This window comes from Erpetoichthys calabaricus, chromosome 3, assembly GCF_900747795.2.
Source record: "Erpetoichthys calabaricus chromosome 3, fErpCal1.3, whole genome shotgun sequence".
NCBI lineage: Eukaryota > Metazoa > Chordata > Cladistia > Polypteriformes > Polypteridae > Erpetoichthys > Erpetoichthys calabaricus.
Window position 1 is genome coordinate 127,504,465 of NC_041396.2, and position 21,033 is coordinate 127,525,497.

The window sequence follows — 21,033 nt, forward strand, 5'->3', positions numbered from 1 at the left end:
TGTGATTTTATTCACTTGATTACAGCAAAGAGCCCAAGATGAAATGAGTGTCACCAGCCGTTAGTGTCATCAAAAACGTTTTGTATATTGCTGCTGACAGATAAGGATTTTAAGCTGCCAGAAGAAAGTGATATTGAAAGTGCTGCTGCATTGTCCCCCAGAGTGAGTGAATGAGTGAGGGAGAGAGAGTAAAAGAGATACCACAATTTCTTCTGTATGTTTTCTTTTCAGGTGCTCCCACATCATGGTTGTTTTCCTGTACCAAATTAGGTCATTTTTACAGACTTTTCAAAAGACATACAGTATTTCTAAACAGATGCAAAGTTGAAATAACTCCACACATTTTTGGTTTTCAAACTTTCACCATTTTTATATCCTCTATCTCCATCATATCTCAAAGTGTGATTAACATGGTCAATGAAATGATGCACACAATACAGAAGAGAAATAATCAACAAAAGTTAGTTTAGTAACTATTTTCATCAATTATTATTATTTTTGAAATCAATTAGTTGTTTCAGCAATAGTGTACAATGTAAATATAAAGATTAATCCATTTTGTAAAAGAAATTGCAGTTTATCCAAGTCACAGAAGCAGCCATATAACTAAGCTGGTGTAGCTCCAGCCAGTGAGTTCAGGCTTAATTAATGTTGGTGCACAACTCCCAGAAATCTGAAGAAACAGATACACCCACCAACTTCAGGTTGTGAGCTTTTCTATCTCTCTATTCCAGTGTTAATAATAATAATAATTCTTTGCATTTATATAGCGCTTTTCTCACTACTCAAAGCGCTCAGCAATTGCAGGTTAAGGGCCTTGCTCAACGGCCCAACAGAGCAGAGTCTCCTTTGGCATTTACGGTTAGCAATGAGCCTACTATTTGATGTCATCTAGAACAGGTCTGGTGGAGAAGCAATGGTCCATGCAGCATCTGTTTGCTGCCCACAAGCTTACAGCATCTTAAAACCTGCCCTTACTGCAGAACACTCATGGTGGCTGAACTGCTAAGCAAAAATGTTTTTCGAAGAATGGTGAATTAATATATTATGGCTTACTTCTCCCATCACTTTTCTATCCTACCTTTATAACATCAGAAAATCTCAGTTCCAAATCCTACAAAGTGTCAAGATCGAACATGGATCTAAAATAAGTGGTATATAGCTGATTGAATTCAAGTTCTAGCCAAACCCGCATGATTCTGTACTGTCAATGAGTAAAAAATCAAATTTTCTGATTTCACCCTTAGAAATTATAGAGAATCTACAGTTCACCAAGTACATTTTATATAGTTTTGACTTTATCATTTTAAGTACCTTACTCTGAACCACAAAACTAGATTAAATCCACATGTACATATCTTTTTCCATTTGGGATGCTGTTTTAGTGAAAACTGTTATTTAAAGTAATACATAGTTTATTAAGAATCATATTTCTTGCAGGTATACAACAAAGAATTAGAAAATGAGTATGACAATTTTGAAGACTGGCTGCACACCTTCAACTTGTACAGAGGCAAAATTGGAGATGATGATGACAGTGTGACTGAAGATGAAAGAATTGTTGGGAGATACAAGGTGAGAGATTGGAGTTCAGAATCCGTCCTTTAAGTAAATAAAAATGTTCATAAGTATTACAAAAATAAAACCACTTTGAAAGCTGTCAGTTCATGGCTGATGTATTTAGACAACTGCCAAATTTCTGGTTTGCCATTCACAATCTAACAAAAATATGAATGCTAAATATTAAGGAATGGACCAATTGTCATGAAATCTAACCTAGGAGATCATCATGTCTAAGTGCGTCAAACAGATGCTTAGCTTTGCATGTCCTTTATGTTCACAAATATCACTGTAGAAGAAGGAATGATAATCATAATGTCCTTTGAGATGCTTGTATTTCTACACCAAGAAGAGTATCAAGAATATGACGACAATACATTTGGTGACATATACAATATGATGACAATACATTTTTAACATACATGGATGAATTTCATAAGAGCTTTGCAGAAGTGATAGATTTAGGAGGCTCAGGGAAAATACCACCAACATCAAAGTATTTTACCATCTTTAGAATTATGGCACCATAGTTGCCAAATGGAGACGAGTCTTCATTCATTGTATCCATTTTGATGCATTCAGTTAATGATTTGTTATCAAAGTTAAATTTAATTAACATGGGTTATTAATTATTCACATCAGGGCATCCTAAGCAATGAGTCTTGTTTCATCATTTAGGCTGAACACTCCAGATTTACAAATAAAGATATTGTAACATAAACAATGATTTAATCCAAACAACATTCTCAGATGGGTTATAATCTGAATAGCAGGGTTCATGTTAACAGCAACCCTTGTTGACGCTAGCTGGTTACCTGTACTGTATGTTAACACATTTTTATCTGCCAACAGTACAACATGAAGATGATTCCACCATTTTTGAATTTTCATGATAAGTCCACCTAAGAAACACCCAAGTGCACCAACCTGCACCCACCTGATATCTTCTACTTGGAATAAATTCCCCTTCTTTTGTAAGCAGTGTACCTCTGCATGTCTTTGAATGAGCTAACATGAATAATTTGTCTGTTCCACATCCTCTTCAGACAATTGCAGAATGTTTACATGGATATGCCACACAATACCAGCTGGCACCTTTATGATTCTATGCCATGACCTAGAGTGGCTTATGTCACCAACCCAGGAGATCCTCCATAAACCCACCACCACCAGCCCTCATGTAATCCTGTTTTGGACTAATAACTATTTACTTTGTTTTAGATTTAAACCATTGGTATTGTAGATGGAGTGTGGTCGGTCTTACAGAGAGCTGCTCCTGGATACAAATATACAGTATTTTGTGACAAAAATATATTGGACTAAAAGATGCATTTCTTTCAACTTGCTTGTTAATTTCAATGCATGCATGAACTAAATAAAGTAATTTATCATGTCTTCACTGAAAATAATTAGAAGCAAATACATTCTGTGCACTAACATTTTCTATTCATCAGGTTTTCTATTCATCTTTTCATCATATTTACTTTCTTTAAAAACTATAATATGTACTGGCTGATTGATGGGTCTTTGATACTGCACTCTGTCTTGCAGTGAAATTCATTTAACACTTATTTTCATCTTCCATCCATCCATTGTCCAACCCGCTGAATCCGAACACAGGGTCACGGGGTATTTTCATCTTACTATTCATAATTTTATATAATGACTAACTTATAGAGGAAAAGTACATATTGAGAGTAAACTGTAATTGTGAATTTCCCCTTGGGATTAATAAAGTATCTATCTATCTATCTATCTATCTATCTATCTATCTATCTATCTATCTATCTATCTATCTATCTATCTATCTATCTATCTATCTATCTATCTATCTATCTATCTATCTAAACTATTTCATTTGGAAATTATTCTGTTTAATTAGCTCAACTAACTTAATATTTGCTTTTAACTTGTACCGTTTTTCATTTAATGCAGTCGTATATTATCTTCAAAACTTGGGAAATCTATTACTACAGATAGTTTAAACATTAGACCTGGAATAGGTAATGTTATTAATACAGGTAATGTTCTTTAACAGCATCACTGAGTCAAAAAATAAATAGATAACATGTTTGATAGTGAAATGCAGTTAAGAATCACACGGAGTATTAAAATATGTTGGTAATGAAATACATAGAAATATTTATTAAAAAAAATCACGTTAAATTATGCATTCATACTGTATATTTCTAATGTTCACAGAAGAAAAAACACATTTTATGAAAGTAAACTTATATTCAAATGCAATTCTAATTATTCATAAAAAATTTCCAGAGGACTTCCCACCTACACAGCACAGTTCCAAAGCACAAACACTCAACACAAAACTCTTTCTTTCCTTCTTCTTTCTCAATCTTCACCTCCACTCCTCTTCCAGCAAGCTTTGTCCACCTCATCCCGACTCAGGCTCCCTGGAGTAGAGGCGACTGGCTCCTTTTATAGGACACCCAGAAGTGCTCCAGGTGTCCAACAACCTTCTTCTGGCACCACTTCCGGGTGTGGTGGAAGCGCTGCCACCAGGGCTCAACAGTAATTGCAGCACCCCTAGCCGCACCCATGGAACCAAGCAGGGCTGCTCCAAACTCCAACTCCCCAAGAGTCCTGTGTTAGTCCGAGGCACCGCTGCAACCCAGGGGGCCTGCCCTCCAGCGTTCTGGGGGAGGAAATGTCCTGAATATGCTCTCTCCCCTGGTCCTTCCCACTATATAGGTGTCCCAGCCGTACACCACAATATTTATTTCTAACATGCTGAAAAAAAATTGTACTTTCACCGCTCTGTAAAAGTGGTGATATGTAATACAATTATTTGGTTTTCTTTTACAGTTAAACTATTAATATACAGAAGATTTCCAATTTACATGCAAAAAATGCAAGGAAACCAGATTTAAATGTGTGTATCAAGCATACTCTAAAGAATAATACATTGATTAAAGCTGCATTTAAAAATTGTGTGCTCCCTCTCAGCTCTTATCATGTGGCTTTTATTAATTAGGTTGCACTTCACTCCAAAACAAGTGGAAGTGAACTGACATAAATGAAATGAATCAGCTTAATCAAATTCACAAATACAATTTCAGCTTGTGCATGTTCCATTGGAGGCTCTCCTAAGATATTGTACATTTAAGAGAACCTCATTCAGTTACTGAGAATGGAGCATGACAGCAATGCAAAATATATAGTAAGTCGTTAGTAAGATATGGGATGGGAAAGTGTCTACAGAGGAATTAAATTCAACATTCAGGGAGAAGAAAAGATGGATAATATATATAAAAAACAGAACAAACAGCATAATGCACTTTGCCAAATTTATGCTCTTCCATTTTTGACAGAATTAATGTTTGTATCATAACAATATATTAGATATTTATATATAAAACTCGAAATTTGCTGAATTATCTGGTGCACGTCCCCTAACAACATTTAAGGGCAGATATAGTTAGGTCCATAAATATTTGGACAGAGACAACTTTTTTCTAATTTTGTTCTGTACATTACCACAATGAATTTGAAATGAAACACCTCAGATGCAGTTGAAGTGCAGACTTTCAGCTTTAATTCAGTGGGGTGAACAAAACGATTGCATAAAAATGTGAGGCAACTAAAGCATTTTTTAACACAATCCCTTCATTTCAGGGGTTCAAAAGTAATTGGACAAATTAAATAACTGGAAATGAAATGTTCATTTGTAATACTTGGTTGAAAACCCTTTGCTGGCAATGACAGCCTGAAGTCTTGAACTCATGGACATCACCAGATGCTGGGTTTCCTCCTTTTTAATGCTCTGCCAGGCCTTTACTGCAGTGGCTTTCAGTTGCTGTTTGTTTGTGGGCCTTTCTGTCCGAAGTTTAGTCTTCAACAAGTGAAATGCATGCTCAGTTGGGTTAAGATCAGGTGACTGACTTGGCCATTCAAGAATTTTCCACTTCTTTGCTTTAATAAACTCATGGGTTGCTTTGGCTGTATGTTTTTGGTCATTGTCCATCTGTGTCATGAAACGCCGCCCAATCAATTTGACTGCATTTTGGTGGATTTGAGCAGACAGTATGTCTCTGAACATCTCAGAATTCATTCGGCTGCTTCTGTCCTGTGTCACATCATCAGTAAACACTAGTGTCCCAGTGCCACTGGCAGCCATGCACGCCCAAGCCATCACACTGCCTCCACCATGTTTTACAGATGATGTGGTATGCTTTGGATAATGAGCTGTTCCACGCCTTCTTCATACTTTTTTCTTGCCATCATTCTGGTAGAGGTTGATCTTGGTTTCATCTGTCCAAAGAATGATTTTCCAGAACTGTGGTGGCTTTTTTAGATGTTCTTTAGCAAAGTCCAATCTAGTCTTTCTATTCTTGAGGCTTATGAGTGGCTTGCACCTTGCAGTGCACCCTTTGTATTTACTTTCATGCAGTTTTCTCTTTATGGTAGACTTGGATATCGATATGCCTACCCCCTGGAGAGTGTTGTTCACTTGGTTGGCTGTTGTGAAGGGGTTTCTCTTCACCATTGAAATGATTCTGCGATCATCCACCACTGTTGTCTTCCGTGGACTTCCAGGTCTTTTTGCGTTGCTGAGTTCACCAGTGCTTGCTTTCTTTCTCAGGATGTACCAAACTGTAGATTTTGCCACTCATAATATTGTAGCAATTTCTCGGATGGGTTTTTTCTGTTTTCTCAGCTTAAGGATGGCTTCTTTCACCTGCATGGAGAGCTCCTTTGACCGCATGTTGTCTGTCCACATGCAAGCACCACACCTCAAATCAACTCCAGGCCTTTTATCTGCTTAATTGATAATGACATAATGACAGACTTGCCCACACCTGCCCATGAAATAGCCTTTGAGTCAATTGTCCAATTACTTTTGAGCCCCTGAAATGAAGGGATTGTGTTAAAAAAATGCTTTAGTTGCCTCACATTTTTATGCAATCGTTTTGTTCACCCCACTGAATTAAAGCTGAAAGTCTGCACTTCAACTGCATCTGAGTTGTTTCATTTAAAATTCATTGTGGTAATGTACAGAACCAAAATTAGAAAAAAGTTGTCTCTGTCCAAATATTTATGGACCTAACTGTATATTAAGTTCAAAACTTTAACAGAAAAACAAATTTAACCCCAGGTTACCACATTTTTAACTGCTCAAAAGTTTTTTGTTTTCTAGTACCCTAATGACTGAAAAAAAAATTCATGGTGTTGGAAATGTTACATGTTATACATAGTGGTCTTAAGACCAATTCCTTACAAAAGGTAAACTTCAAACCTAAGTGTCTACTTAACAGTAAAGTTGTAACATAGCACTCTTTTCTTTAAACATCACATACTATTTGTTTTTTTTTCTTCTACTTTTCTGCAAGATTTACAGGCAGGGCAATGTTTTTAAAATGTTTCCTTAACTTCCTATGAAAACTTATTCAAGGCTAAAGTAACACTTAATATTGTGATAGAATGAGGACCTCTTGGAAGCCCTCCCCACAATGAAGTGCACCATGAAGACAAAAGAGGGGATAAATCCAGGAAATATGGCACAAATTATAAACTAAATTGAATAACAATAGACACTTTTTCTGGGTCTCCCTAAATGTCTGTCTAGTGGGGTAGCTTGTTTACTATACTCCTTCTCTCCTGTCTATCTTCCTGTCTTTCTCATTCTCTGGGCCTTTTTACTATCACCAATTTAATGTTCACCTTATTTTCCTACCAACTCTGCACTTATTGGACCTCCTGGCCTTGCAGGGTCAGAACAGCCTTACATTTGCTCCAGGTACACCAAACCAAAACTAGTTTTAGCAGTCCCTGTTCTTCCTGAATGTCCAAGCCTGCTGTCGTCCTTAAAGGGTCAGGCCAAGCCGCCTGTTTTGTTAGAGGGACAGCATGCATTCCTTTCTGGGACTATAAGCCCTCTAAGCAGCAAGGAGAAATTGCCACTTCTATAATTTTGTCCCAGGCCTACCTCTGCTGAGTTATGTGCCTTGTGGTGTCTTGAGGTAGCATTAATTCCTATTATTGAAGCCTTCTCATTCTCTCACACTCATGCCGGTGCCATTCAGTGATGCCTGTCTAGGGCACTATGTGACATGCTGCTCCTTAGTGGTCCATGTACTTCCACACTAGCATCTGCAGGAGTTCTCTTGCTGCCGTTTTGCCTGTTGGTTTTAGTGAGACAACCTGCCTTGTGCCACTGGTGATGCCCTTGCCTCTGGCCAATTTATGCCAACTTGCATTTTATTACATGTCAGTCACCACAAACAATAGTGAAGAATCTGTCAAAAGATACCTGTGAATTGTCCATATTCATTTATTTATGTTTTCAAATAACATATAATATGTAAGAAGTTATAGCTGAATTCATTATATTACATCAGTAGATTTGTAAAATTCTTAATCAGAGTATAATCTTTTAATTAGTTAAACTTGATTTAGATTAATATGTATGCATTACAATAAAAGAGCAATTAAGCTCTATAAAAATCAGTCTTATTAAAAATACCAATTAAGTAATCACAGAAAGAGTTCTTTAATCTTAAACAACTTTTTATCATAGACTGCATATTGGTGCAAAAAAACACACAGGACAACTGCAACAGTTACCAAATCATTTTTTAATCTCTAAAAAACTGTAGAAGTAATTCATGTTCTGTGTTTTCTCTAAACTCAGGGCTCCCTCTGTGTCTATAAAATGCCTCTTCCAGAAGATGTTACCAAAGAAGCCAGTTTTGATCCCAACTTTGGCATGTTCCAGGGTATTCCAAACAATGATCCTGTGAATGTGTTAGTCAGAGTTTATGTGGTCAGGGTAAGTCATTTAAAAATAGCAACATTCCTATTTAATACTGGAGAGCTAAAATATTGTTAGTGTGACTTGACACTACCATCTATTGGGTCTTTCATATTTATTTTAAACTCATACCTCTGGTAGTATTTTAGTTTATTGTGGACGGATGCTGGTATGCTGATTGTGTGTTGCAAAAGAGATTTGCACATTGATTACTTTGCATATAGAGAAATTAATACAACATTCCTTCTACTATGTTTCTAAAATCAAAAGAGCTGTCACTTAAAATTATTATTGAATGCTTTAACAAAGCATTCTATTTTAAACATTCTTTTACATAATGACTGTAACTTCCAAGTAAATGGGACAATAGATGTCTGTTCAGTGTACTGTACAAATAATTTTAGGTACAAAGGCTGAATTTGACGTCTTCCTATTTCTTTCATGCAGCAGCATCTAAAAATAAGCACCACCTTATGAGTGCATGTGCAGTTGTGAACTACTACCCATTGAATATCTAAAGGGGAAAAGAACAAAGTGGATTATATTTTTATTAATCATTTGAGGAATAAACATAATTCTTGTGTGAGAGTCAGAATATCAAATGTTGTGTACTCCCCTTCCATTTCACAGTGAATTGCTTAAATACATTTAAAGTGGCTGTTAACAGTGTGGCAGTAGGTTGTTTTGACATAGCAAGCAACTGATACTAATTTCTTTGTTTCCAAATGTAGTCTGTTTAACTAGTAACAGGGAAAGAATGACCTTGGTAAGCAACATAAATACAAATAATATTCCTGATGCTGACAAGCTTGTTTATAATAATTAAGATAAACATTTTCCCAGCAGATGTGCAAAAGAGACCAGCCAAGAGGGTGTCCTTTTGCTTATTGTAACTGTTCCCTCCTGTTAAGGCAGCCCTGCTAAGCCCAGCAGATCACAATGGCAAAGCTTTTACTTTGTGGTAAAGTAGTGTGTTGATGAATTTAGAATATTAACTGTAAATTGTATATTTTTATGTCCTTATTTTTCTATTTTTTCAAATATGAATGCAACACATACTAAATATTATTGAACATAAACAGTGCCTTCTGTTTTTACTGGAGCTCAGTTGTTTAACTGTCTGTTAGTGTTCTTGAAAAATAAATGAGGTGACAAAATAATTACCAAACATATTTCACATACAATGCACATTAATTTCCTGCCATTTGCAGGATTCAAATTTACATTAAAATGTTTCTTGTGTGTTTTGCTGTTGGGCGTGTGATATTGACCTTAGCTATTGCTTTCTCTCTGTAGATATGTGCTTTTCTTTTTTTTTTCAGCGTTTCCCTTTTTTTCTAGTGTTTTTAAGTTTGTGTTCAAATTGCTTGTTTTTTATTAACATTAATGTGTTTTTACTGACTTTGGTTTGTTTATGATTGTTAGGGTGTTTTGAGCTACAGAATCCAATTTTGATATTTGTGTTTTGAATAAAGGTCATTTTAAATTTATGTCTGTTCTGATGCCATTTTGTTTTGTCATAGATGTCACGATTTTGATTCACATTTCCATATCCTTGCTATGAGAAAATGACTAGAAGTCTGTGGCAGTAGATGAGTGCTGTGCATTTCCAGGATATTCAATTACTCAGATTCAAAAAATAAAACTTTTGGTGTATGCTTCTTCATTTAATGATCCTGGAAAAAGATATTAATAGCATTCATTTCTGACTACAAATTTTGTAGTTTTATTTTTTTGGTTTAGACAACAGATTGGATTGACTTTTCTGGCAATGAACTTGGCTAGAATATTTGGTTAACATTGCTTCTCCTCTTAACAAAACATTAAACTGAATTTTGGTCATTCTAGACAGAACAGTGACTGTACCTCATAACTTTGTTCTTTCATTTCACCAAATCTGTTATCTTTGATTTTTAAATCCCTTCCAGCATATAACACTCACCACCCAACAAATAGAGAGAGGGGCTAACAATTTCATCTTTGCAGTGGGTCATTTCTCCCACTGTCCACCAAAGTTAAGCAAAAAGATCAATATGCTGGTACTTCCCTAGTACATACTTATGAATATTGCATTCTCAGGCAGCTTTCCATTCCAGAATTTTGAACTTTAAGTCCTGCCTGTCACCTTACTGCAACTGGTTATTAAAAAAAGAACTGAAGAAATTGAATGGTTCCTTTACTTATTCATTAGTAGTTAGAAGTTCTTATAATATGCACACATTGTTGTTGCTTGCAAACAACAATAAGAAGGTAAGGAACAAAATACTTTTAAAAAATCTCTCTTAAGTTAATGTTGTGATTAGAATATGGATCAGACTGATTGTAAAGGTAGGTTTTCATATTTGAAAGAAACAGATAATTTCAAACTATGTTAATAACTGTTTTGATTTTTGTTTCTTTTCACATATTAATGTTTCTACAAGGCCACGGACTTGCACCCTGCAGACATTAATGGGAAGGCTGACCCTTATGTTGTTATAAAACTTGGAAAGACAGAAATTAAAGATAAAGAGAATTACATTTCTAAACAGCTGAACCCTGTCTTTGGGAAGTAAGTCTTACACAGGAGACACATAAGAAATTGAAAAACATCAACATTACAATATTTTATTATAATAATATATGAAGATGTTCATGCCTTGTTTACTTTAATTCTTCAAAGGTCATTTGATATTGAGGCCACATTTCCCATGGAGTCCATGCTTACAGTAGCAGTATTTGACTGGGATTTAGTAGGAACTGATGATCTCATAGGAGAAACCAAAATTGACCTTGAGAATCGATACTACAGCAAACATCGAGCAACATGTGGGATTTCCCAGAGTTATGCCATGTGAGTTTCTTACTGATTGTATTATTCTCAGCTTTGACAGCTTATGTTCATCCTTTTGTTTAATAACCAGATAATCAAAAACGTCATTAAAATTTAAAACACATAGTAATTCACCTGCAAGTTTTTTTATGTATAAAGAAATTGTGTGTATATGGCATAGTCCTCACAATTTTGCCCGATAGTTACAGACTGAATGTTTTCATTTGAATTCTACCAATGGAACAGTATAACAAGCAATTGGGTTGGAATGAAAAATCAGACTTTAATTGTATCTGTCTGCTGTCATGCCATTAAAGAAATATGAACATGTCATAAACAAAAAAGGGTTCAAATTAATCATCTAAAATCTATATATTAAAGGTTTTTTTAAATGTATTCTTTTTTCTGAAAATTGATATTGTTTTCATGTCTAGAAAAGTTTGCTTTTGTTAAACGTTTCACAACACATTGTCACACTGCCAAATTGGATACTTTATAAAAATATGATCCAATTTACGTAAGACAGGTCTAGGTGTATGCATAAAATTTGTAACACATTTTAACCATAATAAACATAAAAACATTCATAAATTAAGAAAGATTATTAGGTCAATTTTGTGTTTAGCAACCTTCTGCCATGATGGTTACTGCAGTTTTATTCCAGACAAATAATTGACTGTCTCTGACACTCTATCATTAGTCATACTGGTAGATTTACTACATGGTAAAAAAATATATAGTTAAAAAGTCTTGATATAGATTCCCAAGAGTGAAAGGGAATTTCTGAAAGTCCAAAGTTTTTGTAGGTCTTGTAGCTAAATTCTATGCTTCCTTCCATTATATCCCTTAAATTGTAAGACAGTTTGCATCTTGCAATTTGCACTGTGGAGTTATAAGAATTAATAATAAATGTATGGTATGTGTGGTAAATGGAAATTAAATAGTTCATACTACTGTATATTAAAAGAATGATTTTAAAGTTATAATGTTAAATTAATGTTATGGCTTAAGAGTGGCTGTACGGTAGCACAAGAACCTATTTAATGTTAAATTTGTTTTTATTATTTCATTTTCAACTTTTTGGCTTCTTTTATCGTCATAGTCATGGGTATAATGCATGGAGAGACCCAATGAAGCCGACACAGATTCTCACAAAGCTCTGCAAAGAGGCAAAAGTGGATGGACCTCATTTTGGGCCTGGAGGACGAGTGAAAGTTGCCAACAGAGTGTTCTTGGGACCAACTGAGATAGAAGATGAAAATGGTATTAAAGAGTGAATTATTTTTTCACACAACCATCCCAATAAAATTTTTGCTTTATAACAAAAATAATAAAAATCTAAGAAGTTGAACAGTTCTCTAATAATGTTAGGCCCTAAAATTATGTATATACTTTCCATTTTTATGAGTGTTAATCCTGGAAGTCTAATTTTCTTACACCCACCAAAGGCATATCAACGAGCTCTGTTGCCTCCATATTTGCATGTTTTATATTTACATTCATGCAAAGAAAGAGAGACAGACTGCCATTCTTTAACTTAAGCGTGAGTTACTGTTACTGTTATACTTTGACTGCACCATAAATACAATCTATAGGTAAAAAAATAAACATTGCAATGAGAAATTGCGAAGAATTTTAGCAAAAATACTCAAGTTCTTCATCTTTCGATTGATTCACTTAACAAGTGTTACTGTATGTAGTACCTGTAAGTGCAGGCAGTTCACCTACAGCTTAGAAGATTGCATCCCTTATTTATTTTATGCTTTAGATAAATAAGCATAAAGATACATTTTTGTAAAGAAATAGTCATTTGTCAGTGAATGTCCTAAAGTACAGAAGCTGTTTTTGCCATTTTACATTTTTACAATGTTGAAAAACATTTGTCAGAGTTTATACTGAATATAATATTAGTAGAATAGTGCTGTATAGTTTCCTTCAAAAAGAAGACTGCTGCCAAGATTTTTCAGTTTACTAGGATTCTCAAGATTTTCTCATAAGCAGTAGTTTGTAGTTTCAGTTATGTGGAATTATATGGAATAAAATTTTCTTTAGGGAATTTTTTTTTCTTTTGGAATTTTGATTGCCAGACCAATATTCCTTCAAATATAGGTCTCTGTGAAATTTATCTTATTTTAAATATAAGTTAAGTATCATTGTAATTTGAACTATGACAAAATGTTTCTTCAGATAATATAGCAAGTTAATAGTTAATTAAAAGCCACAATATCAAGCTTTTTAGTTGATACACTGTACCCTAATTAGATACACTATAATAGGGAGCATGTACATTAGTTATTTTTACTTAATTTTTATCACACACTATTGAACATTTTTCCTGTAAACATACTAAACATTAACAAAGATCAAAGGCTGTCAGTGAGAGGCAGTTTTTCTCCACCACCTCACTGTATTGTTAGTAACAAAGGTGTGTAGTGCAAAACGCAATGCTTAGCAACATAAAGGAAATGTGCATCTCTACACCAATGTAATAAAGTGTTTATCCATTACTAACTGATGACTAAGATTTCTTTCATATAGTAAATATATTGCAATGGAAAAACGTTTTTATTAAATATTCAAAATACATTTAAAATCCTAAAATATTCAATTCTATAATTACAGGACTTAAAAAGCAGACAGATGAGCATCTTGCCCTTACGGTTCTACACCACTGGGAAGAGATACCACATGCTTGTTACAAACTTGTCCCTGAACATGTGGAAACCAGGCCTCTCCTTAACCCTGATAAGCCCGGGATTGAACAGGTACCACTAGCAAACGCACGAAAAATGTAGAGTACTGCTGAATGATTTTGTTTTCTTTTTTTTAAGACTGGTAAAAGATTTATTGTATGAATTCATCATGTTCAAAATACAATGTATAAATATGTGCATATTTCATTAATTATTTACTTTCATGTACTTAATTTTTGTGAGGTTATTAATATTTAGTGATCTCAAAGGCTTAATGAACTATTTATATATTTGTGTATATAGTAACAGAAGGCAGCCCCTTACAGTAAATGTTAATTTCCTTGGTGATCTCAAAGATTCATTGTAAACACAGTTCAGTTTTCTTATTGATGTGCTAAGATTCTCTCTAAAACATTTAAAACCTTGAAACTCTCAAATATTGAAACTCATATTTTATCGTTATTTTTATTTGATTATCATTTACAATCTCTAGGGACGAATTGAGATGTGGGTAGATATGTTCCCTATGGATATGCCTGCACCAGGACCGGCTATAGACATCTCACCAAGGAAACCAAAAAAGTAGGTCTCTCATATTTGAATCAATACAGAAGACTGCATGAAAAGACAAGAATATCTAAATGGAATTTGTTGTGTTGGAGGAAAATGAAACATAAAAAAAATTTAATTAAAACATTACTGAACATAATTAATGTAAATCATACGTTATGCTTATTGCTCTGCTTTGATTCAGTTTATAAATGTTTCCATTTGAAATTGCTTTATGATGTGATCTCTTTCAATTTTGACATTAAAAACAGCAAGTGAAAGTCTGTAGAAGATCACCAAACCCAAATAAGGTTGAGCACTATGTGAGGGTGATAATACATTCTGCAAGGTATTGCATAATACATCTTTTCCCATTTGCAGAAAAATAACTTTCCTTTAAAGGCTATTTACACAGCATTCCAAATTATTATGCAAATTGTATTTAAGTGTCATAAAGATTAAATATTTTGTTTACAATTAAACTCATGGATGGTATTGTGTCTCAGGGCTCTTTTGATCACTGAAATCAATCTCGGACACTTGTGATAATTAGTTTGCCAGATGAGCCCAATTAAAGGAAAAACTACTAAAGAAGGATGTTCCACATTATTAAGCAGACCACCATTTTCAAAAAATATGAGAAAGAAAAAGGATCTCTCTGCTGCCAAAAAGCATGAAATAGTTGAATGCCTTGGACAAGGTATGAAAACCTTAGATATTTCACGAAAACTTAAGCGTGATCATCGTACTGTTAAAAGATTTGTGGCTGACTCCGTGCACACACAGGTTCGTGCAGATAAAGGCAAAATGAGGAAGGTTTCTGCAAGACAAATACATCAGATTAAGAGAGCAGCTGCTAAAATAACATTACAAAGCAGCAAACAGGTATTTGAAGCTGCTGGTGCCTCTGGAGTCCCGCAAACATCAAGGAGCAGGATCCTCCAGAGGATTGCAGTTATGCAGAAACCTTCTATTCAGCCACCCCTAACCAATGCTCGCAAGCAGAAACGGCTGCAGTGGGCCCACAACTACATGAAGACTAATTTTCAAACAGTCTTGTTTACAGATGAGTGCCGTGCAACCCTGGATGGTCCAGATGGATGGAGTGGTGGATGGTTGGTGGACGGCCACCATGTCCCAACAAGGCTGCAACGTCAGCAAGGAGGTGGCAGAGTCATGTTTTGGGCCGGAATCATGGGGAGAGAGCTGGTCAGGCCCTTTAGGGTCCCTGAAGGTGTGAAAATGACCTCTGAAAAGTATGTGGAGTTTCTGACTGACCACTTTCTTCCATGGTACAAAAAGAAGAACCATGCTTTCCGTAACAAAATCATCTTCATGCATGACAATGCACCATCTCATGCTGCAAGGAATACCTCTGCATCATTGGCTGCTATCGGCATAAAAGGAGAGAAACTCATGGTGTGGCCCCCATCCTCCCCTGACCTCAATCCTATTCAGAACCTATGGAGCATCCTGAAGCAAAAGATCTATGAGGGTGGGAGGCAGTTTACATCCAAACAGCAGCTCTGGGAGGCTATTCTGACATCCTGCAAAGAAATTCAAGCAGAAACTCTCCAAAAACTCACAAGTTCAATGGATGCAAGAATTGTGAAGCCGCTATCAAATAAGGGGTCCAATGGTAATATGTAACTTGACCTGTTAAAATGTTTTTGATTGAAATAGCTTTTGATTTCAGTAAGTATGATATCCTAATGCTGCAAATTCAACAAATGACCATTTTCATTTCTTTACAACCTATAAAATGTTTCGAAACTCTGTTGTGCGTAATAATTTGGAACAATGCATTTTAAGTTTTTTATTTTTGAAAAACATACCGTTATCATTAGGAGGTTGGTTCAGTAACATTCAAATTATTCTCTAATGGTTGATGGCTCAAAAATTGTGCTGACTGCCACTTGCATCCACTATTTAGGAAAATCAGAGAAAAATATCATTTGCATAATAATTTGTGGTGTAGTGGCATATGTTAAGCCAGTCCTGATGTGCCAATTTATACATTTGTGAGTATCAAAATGTTTAAACTTTTTGTTATATATTTTCAATCTTGCTAGTGTCTTTGTCAATATCCCAGCCTCTTTTACATTTATACACTGCCCTGGATCAGGGCATTAGTGAGCTCCTGGGCAATCTGTGGGGCAACTTGGTGGTGTTGGATGCACCAAAACATAATGAGCCAGTGGTTTACAGTAGGATTCAGGTCTGGGGAATGTGCGGGCCAGTCAATGCCTTCATCAACCAGTAACTGCTTACACACTCTGGCCACATGAAGCTGGGTGTTGTCCTGCACCAGTGTAAGGTCTGACAGTGGCTATGAGGTTTTCATCTTGGTACCTAACAGCAGTTAGGGTACCTTTGCCTATTGTATGGAGGTCTGTGAGATCCTCCAAGGATATGCCTTCCCAGACCATCACTGACCCACCACCAAAACGGTCATGCTTGATGATGTTGCAGGGTGCTGCATAATGTTCTTTCACGTCTTTCACATGTGCCCAGTGTGAACCTGCTCTCTTCTGTGAAGAGAACCACCAATAGTGGAGCTGCCAATTGTGGTATTCTGTGGAGAATGAGAATCAAGCTGCAAGGTGATGGGTTGTTAGCACAGGTCCCACTTGAGGGCTTTGGATCCTCATACCACCCTCATGGAGTCTGTTTCTGACAGTTTGATCAGAAACATGCCCACCCATAGCCAGATGGAGGCAATTTTATAGGGCTCTGGCAGTGCTCCTCCTGTTCCTCCATGCACAAACAAGCAGAAACCGGTCCTGCTGCTGGTTTGATGCCCTTCTACAGCCCTGTCCAGTTCTCCTTGTGTAATGGCTTGTCTCCTGGCATCTCCTCCATGCTCTTGAAATTGTGCTGGGAGACACTGCAAACGGCACATTTGGATGTACCATCCTGGAGGAGTCGGACTACCTGTGCAACTGGAATTGGCTCCAGGAACTGCCTCATGCTACCAGTAGTAACAAGGACACTTGCAAAACTAGAAAAGAATTAGTCAGAAAGAATAAGTAGAGAGCAATTGTCTGTGGTCACTACCTGCAAAAGCATTGTCTTGCTGTTGCCACCCCAGCACACCTATTGTCACTTTCACTTGCACCAAAGAAAGTGAAGTTGATTCACAATCAGATATGCGTCCCAACTGGACAGATTGATATCCCTGAAGCTTAATTGACTTGGTGTTAGACTGTGATGATGACGTGTTCCCTTGATTTTTTTGAGCAGTGTATTTTGGATTTTAAATGATTTGTCATTTTCCTTCAATTTGCTCAGGTAATGTAAAACACAGAGAAACACCATGGATTTAACATAGTGTTAACTGTGTTTTGAATAAAACAATTACATTTACATTTTTATCAAGCTCTGACAACCCCTTAACAAAAACAAAGTGGAGTGAGTATCTTTAAAATGAAATGATGTAAATTTTGTATTAGAAAGAAGCTGTCTCACTAGAAAAGGTTTTATACAATTCCGAACTAAATCTGGCAGCTTGCTTGCTTGCTTTAAATATAAGCTCTTGAATTTATAATTTAATGTTTTTCAGGGGCGGCACGGTGGCGCAGTGGGTAGCGCTGCTGCCTCGCAGTTGGGAGATCTGGGGACCTGGGTTCGATTCCCGGGTCCTCCCTGCGTGGAGTTTGCATGTTCTCCCCGTGTCTGCGTGGGTTTCCTCCGGGGGCTCCGGTTTCCTCCCACAGTCCAAAGACATGCAGGTTAGGTGGATTGGCCGATTCTAAATTGGCCCTAGTGTGTGCTTGGTGTGTGGGTGTGTTTGTGTGTGTCCCTGCAGTGGGTTGGCACCCTGCCCAGGATTGTTTCCTGCCTTGTGCCCTGTGTTGACTGGGATTGGCTCCAGCAGACCCCCGTGACCCTGTGTTCGGATTCAGCGGGTTGGAAAATGGATGGATGGATGGATGTTTTTCTGAATACTCAAGGAGGTAATATGGTTTCAATAAGAAAGGTTTATCAGCAATATCTTTATGATAGAATTGTTCATAGCCATTATATCTGCTTCTTCTTTTTGAATTAAATAAAAATGCACAACTTCTTCATATATTATAGGAGGTATTTTCTTTTGCAATTACATTTTCAAAGTCTACATGCAAAAATGCTGCTAAAATTAAAAATAAAATGAAATAACAGCATTTGCAATTTCATTTTCAGCCTGAACAGTAATGAAGCTGCAAAAATGAAAAGTAAAATGAAAATAAGCACTGGCACCACCTGCTGCTCATTAAATTTTCATTTTCCACTTTGCATTTTCATTTTCAAGTTCTCAGCACGCAAATAGTGCCAGTCAATGGGCTGGGCTTTGAACCTCGACTTCCCACAATTCTTTGTCTTTCAGCTGTGGCCACTTCGATTAATAGAATACTTTTCAATTTGACTATATTTACGTCACATGATTTTGATCTTTTTCACCTCTGTAGTGCAAGCTTCACAGTGAAAGTCTCACTAAATCTGAAGACCATGCATGATTATATTTCTGAAGTAATGCTATCTATCTATCTATCTATCTAATGTGCTATTTAATTACAATATTTAACATGACAAAAATTAGCCATCATAATTCATATTTATTTACACTGAAGTGGAAATGGGATACTTTGCACTTTTGTTTTTTTGTGGTTGTGAAGTTCCTGTTCTTTTAATAAGAATTTTTGAATTTCATGATTTATTATACTGAGAGATCTCTTGATAGTAACAATATTTACACTACTGTTGGAAGGTCAAAATAGCTGTTTTATGACAGTATATTGCCAGACTAATTAATAAGCGTGCAAGGTCAAGATGTGTCAGGTTTCTCAGTAATAAAGTCAGCAATACATTTGTGAAAATCTGCTGAAAGCAAACTTGGTAGCACACAGTACAGTACATTATTATTTTAATCATTTGTGTAGAGAATGTGTCATACTGTGCCCAGCTTGTTTCTGTGAAGGATTATTGACAAATATGCGTACTTCGGCTATAGGCAAAGTACAGAATTATGTACATCTGAGATGTCATTCAAAATATTTGTCAATGTGGATATGATCCCACATATTGTAAGATATTTTATACAAATTTTAATTTTAGTTGTACCTGTAACTTGCTTATGTGCACGTAGCACCTTAAAATTTCAGAAAGAAAATGTAAAGTGTTTTAGTAATCTGTTTTTGTTGATTAAACTAAAAAACTCTTTTTCAGTACTTTTTTGCCACATTATTTTTTCTGTTATTTCATTTAAATGAATTATTATACATAGTGACAATAATACACAACCCTTAAACTAAAGATTAAAGCATGTTTCTTTTAACATACAGTCATCCAAACGCATGTGCATAATCAAGCAGTAGAGATCTTAAGATCTGTATTAATAAAGGATGTGCTGCAGAATCTCATTTGGAGGTACTTAAAATAAACTTTTCAATCTTGTCTGAATTACAGCACAACACCTATTTACATTAAAATGGTAGAGTGATCAAAGTGAGCTTTCATGTCTTCAGGTACTGCGAAATCAGTTCATGCAGGAATATTCCAAAACAGAGGATCTTAACACTTTTTTCTTTTTTTAATTCACCAGAGTCATACATTTTTAAAACAATTGTGCAGTTTGTATGATGCCTTATTTAAATTTGACCTATAAAAGCTGGTGTACTAATTAGGTTTTGCAATATATAACTATTGCTGTTATGTAATTCAAATATGTAATAATGATAATGCCTTGAAAATTTTCTCAAAAGATATAATATGAACAGTCTATTAATGAACATATAAGTGTTAGCTTCAGCTCCAGCATTCAACAGTCTGTGCAGTACAACTTCATTACCCACACTGAAACGTTACTGCATACAAACATTATAAATGAAAGAATTAGGCAGCTGAGGATAACAATGGGATTAATTTAACTGTTCACATTATTTCAACAGTATTTTAATCTGGAACTGCTTTTCTGCCTACAGTTTGATCATGTTAAGAAGTTGGCATTTTAGAGTGCTATTATGTACATAGGTAGAGCAGTTATGGAATGGTTAATCCTGGTTCAGTACCTCATCTGCATTTAACATTTATTAAAATAGTAGACACTTTTATCTAAAGCGACTTAGAAAAGATGTCAACAAAGTCAAGTAAACATCACTCTTGAGGGCTGTACTGAAAATTTGTTACAGGACAAGGTTACAAAATTTATCAGATATTGTGAAAAGATGTTGAGATGAAATACATCATGCTTCAAGTAACATTTAGTAATAACTCATTTAAATTATGGAGAATACCAAGCATTAGAAGAAAGCCACATGAAAGAACACCCAAAACCTATGCTAGTGTCAGAAAAAATCAGCACCAAATTAGAAGAGCCTCACTACACTTTTCCCCAACTGCAGAGACCCATTTGTTAAAGAATATGGCAGTCCTTGCTAACTACTGTATGACATTAAAAGTATAGGACAGTAAATATTATTAAAAATTCATTCATAATGATTTGCTTTGGCTCCTCCTACAGCATCTCATGAATAGACTTTTGTATTTAATTCCTTGTGTTCTCTCACTTAATGTACAACTGCTTAAGTGTATATACTGAAAACTCCCTTTTAATCAGTGTCTATCAATATGTTAACAGTGGAATTAAAATTCCATGTGCTTCTACAGAGACG

The 21,033-nt window shown here is 35.6% G+C and overlaps 2 protein-coding genes across 13 annotated transcripts in view; one reads left to right on the forward strand and one right to left on the reverse strand.

The window, feature by feature from the left end:
- The window catches only part of selenoi (selenoprotein I), a 788,955-nt gene that overhangs the window by 618,701 nt on the left and 149,221 nt on the right, over window positions 1-21,033 (reverse strand). The window lies entirely within an intron of this gene.
- otofa (otoferlin a) overlaps window positions 1-21,033 on the forward strand; it is a 608,533-nt gene that overhangs the window by 562,704 nt on the left and 24,796 nt on the right. For all 11 annotated transcript variants that reach the window (XM_051924238.1, XM_051924241.1, XM_051924242.1 and 8 more), the window contains 7 exons: window positions 1,441-1,575; window positions 8,210-8,347; window positions 10,753-10,880; window positions 10,992-11,162; window positions 12,244-12,404; window positions 13,764-13,906; window positions 14,328-14,416. In XM_051924238.1, coding sequence (XP_051780198.1) covers window positions 1,441-1,575; window positions 8,210-8,347; window positions 10,753-10,880; window positions 10,992-11,162; window positions 12,244-12,404; window positions 13,764-13,906; window positions 14,328-14,416 — 965 coding nt within the window. The remainder of the gene's footprint in view (window positions 1-1,440; window positions 1,576-8,209; window positions 8,348-10,752; window positions 10,881-10,991; window positions 11,163-12,243; window positions 12,405-13,763; window positions 13,907-14,327; window positions 14,417-21,033) is intronic.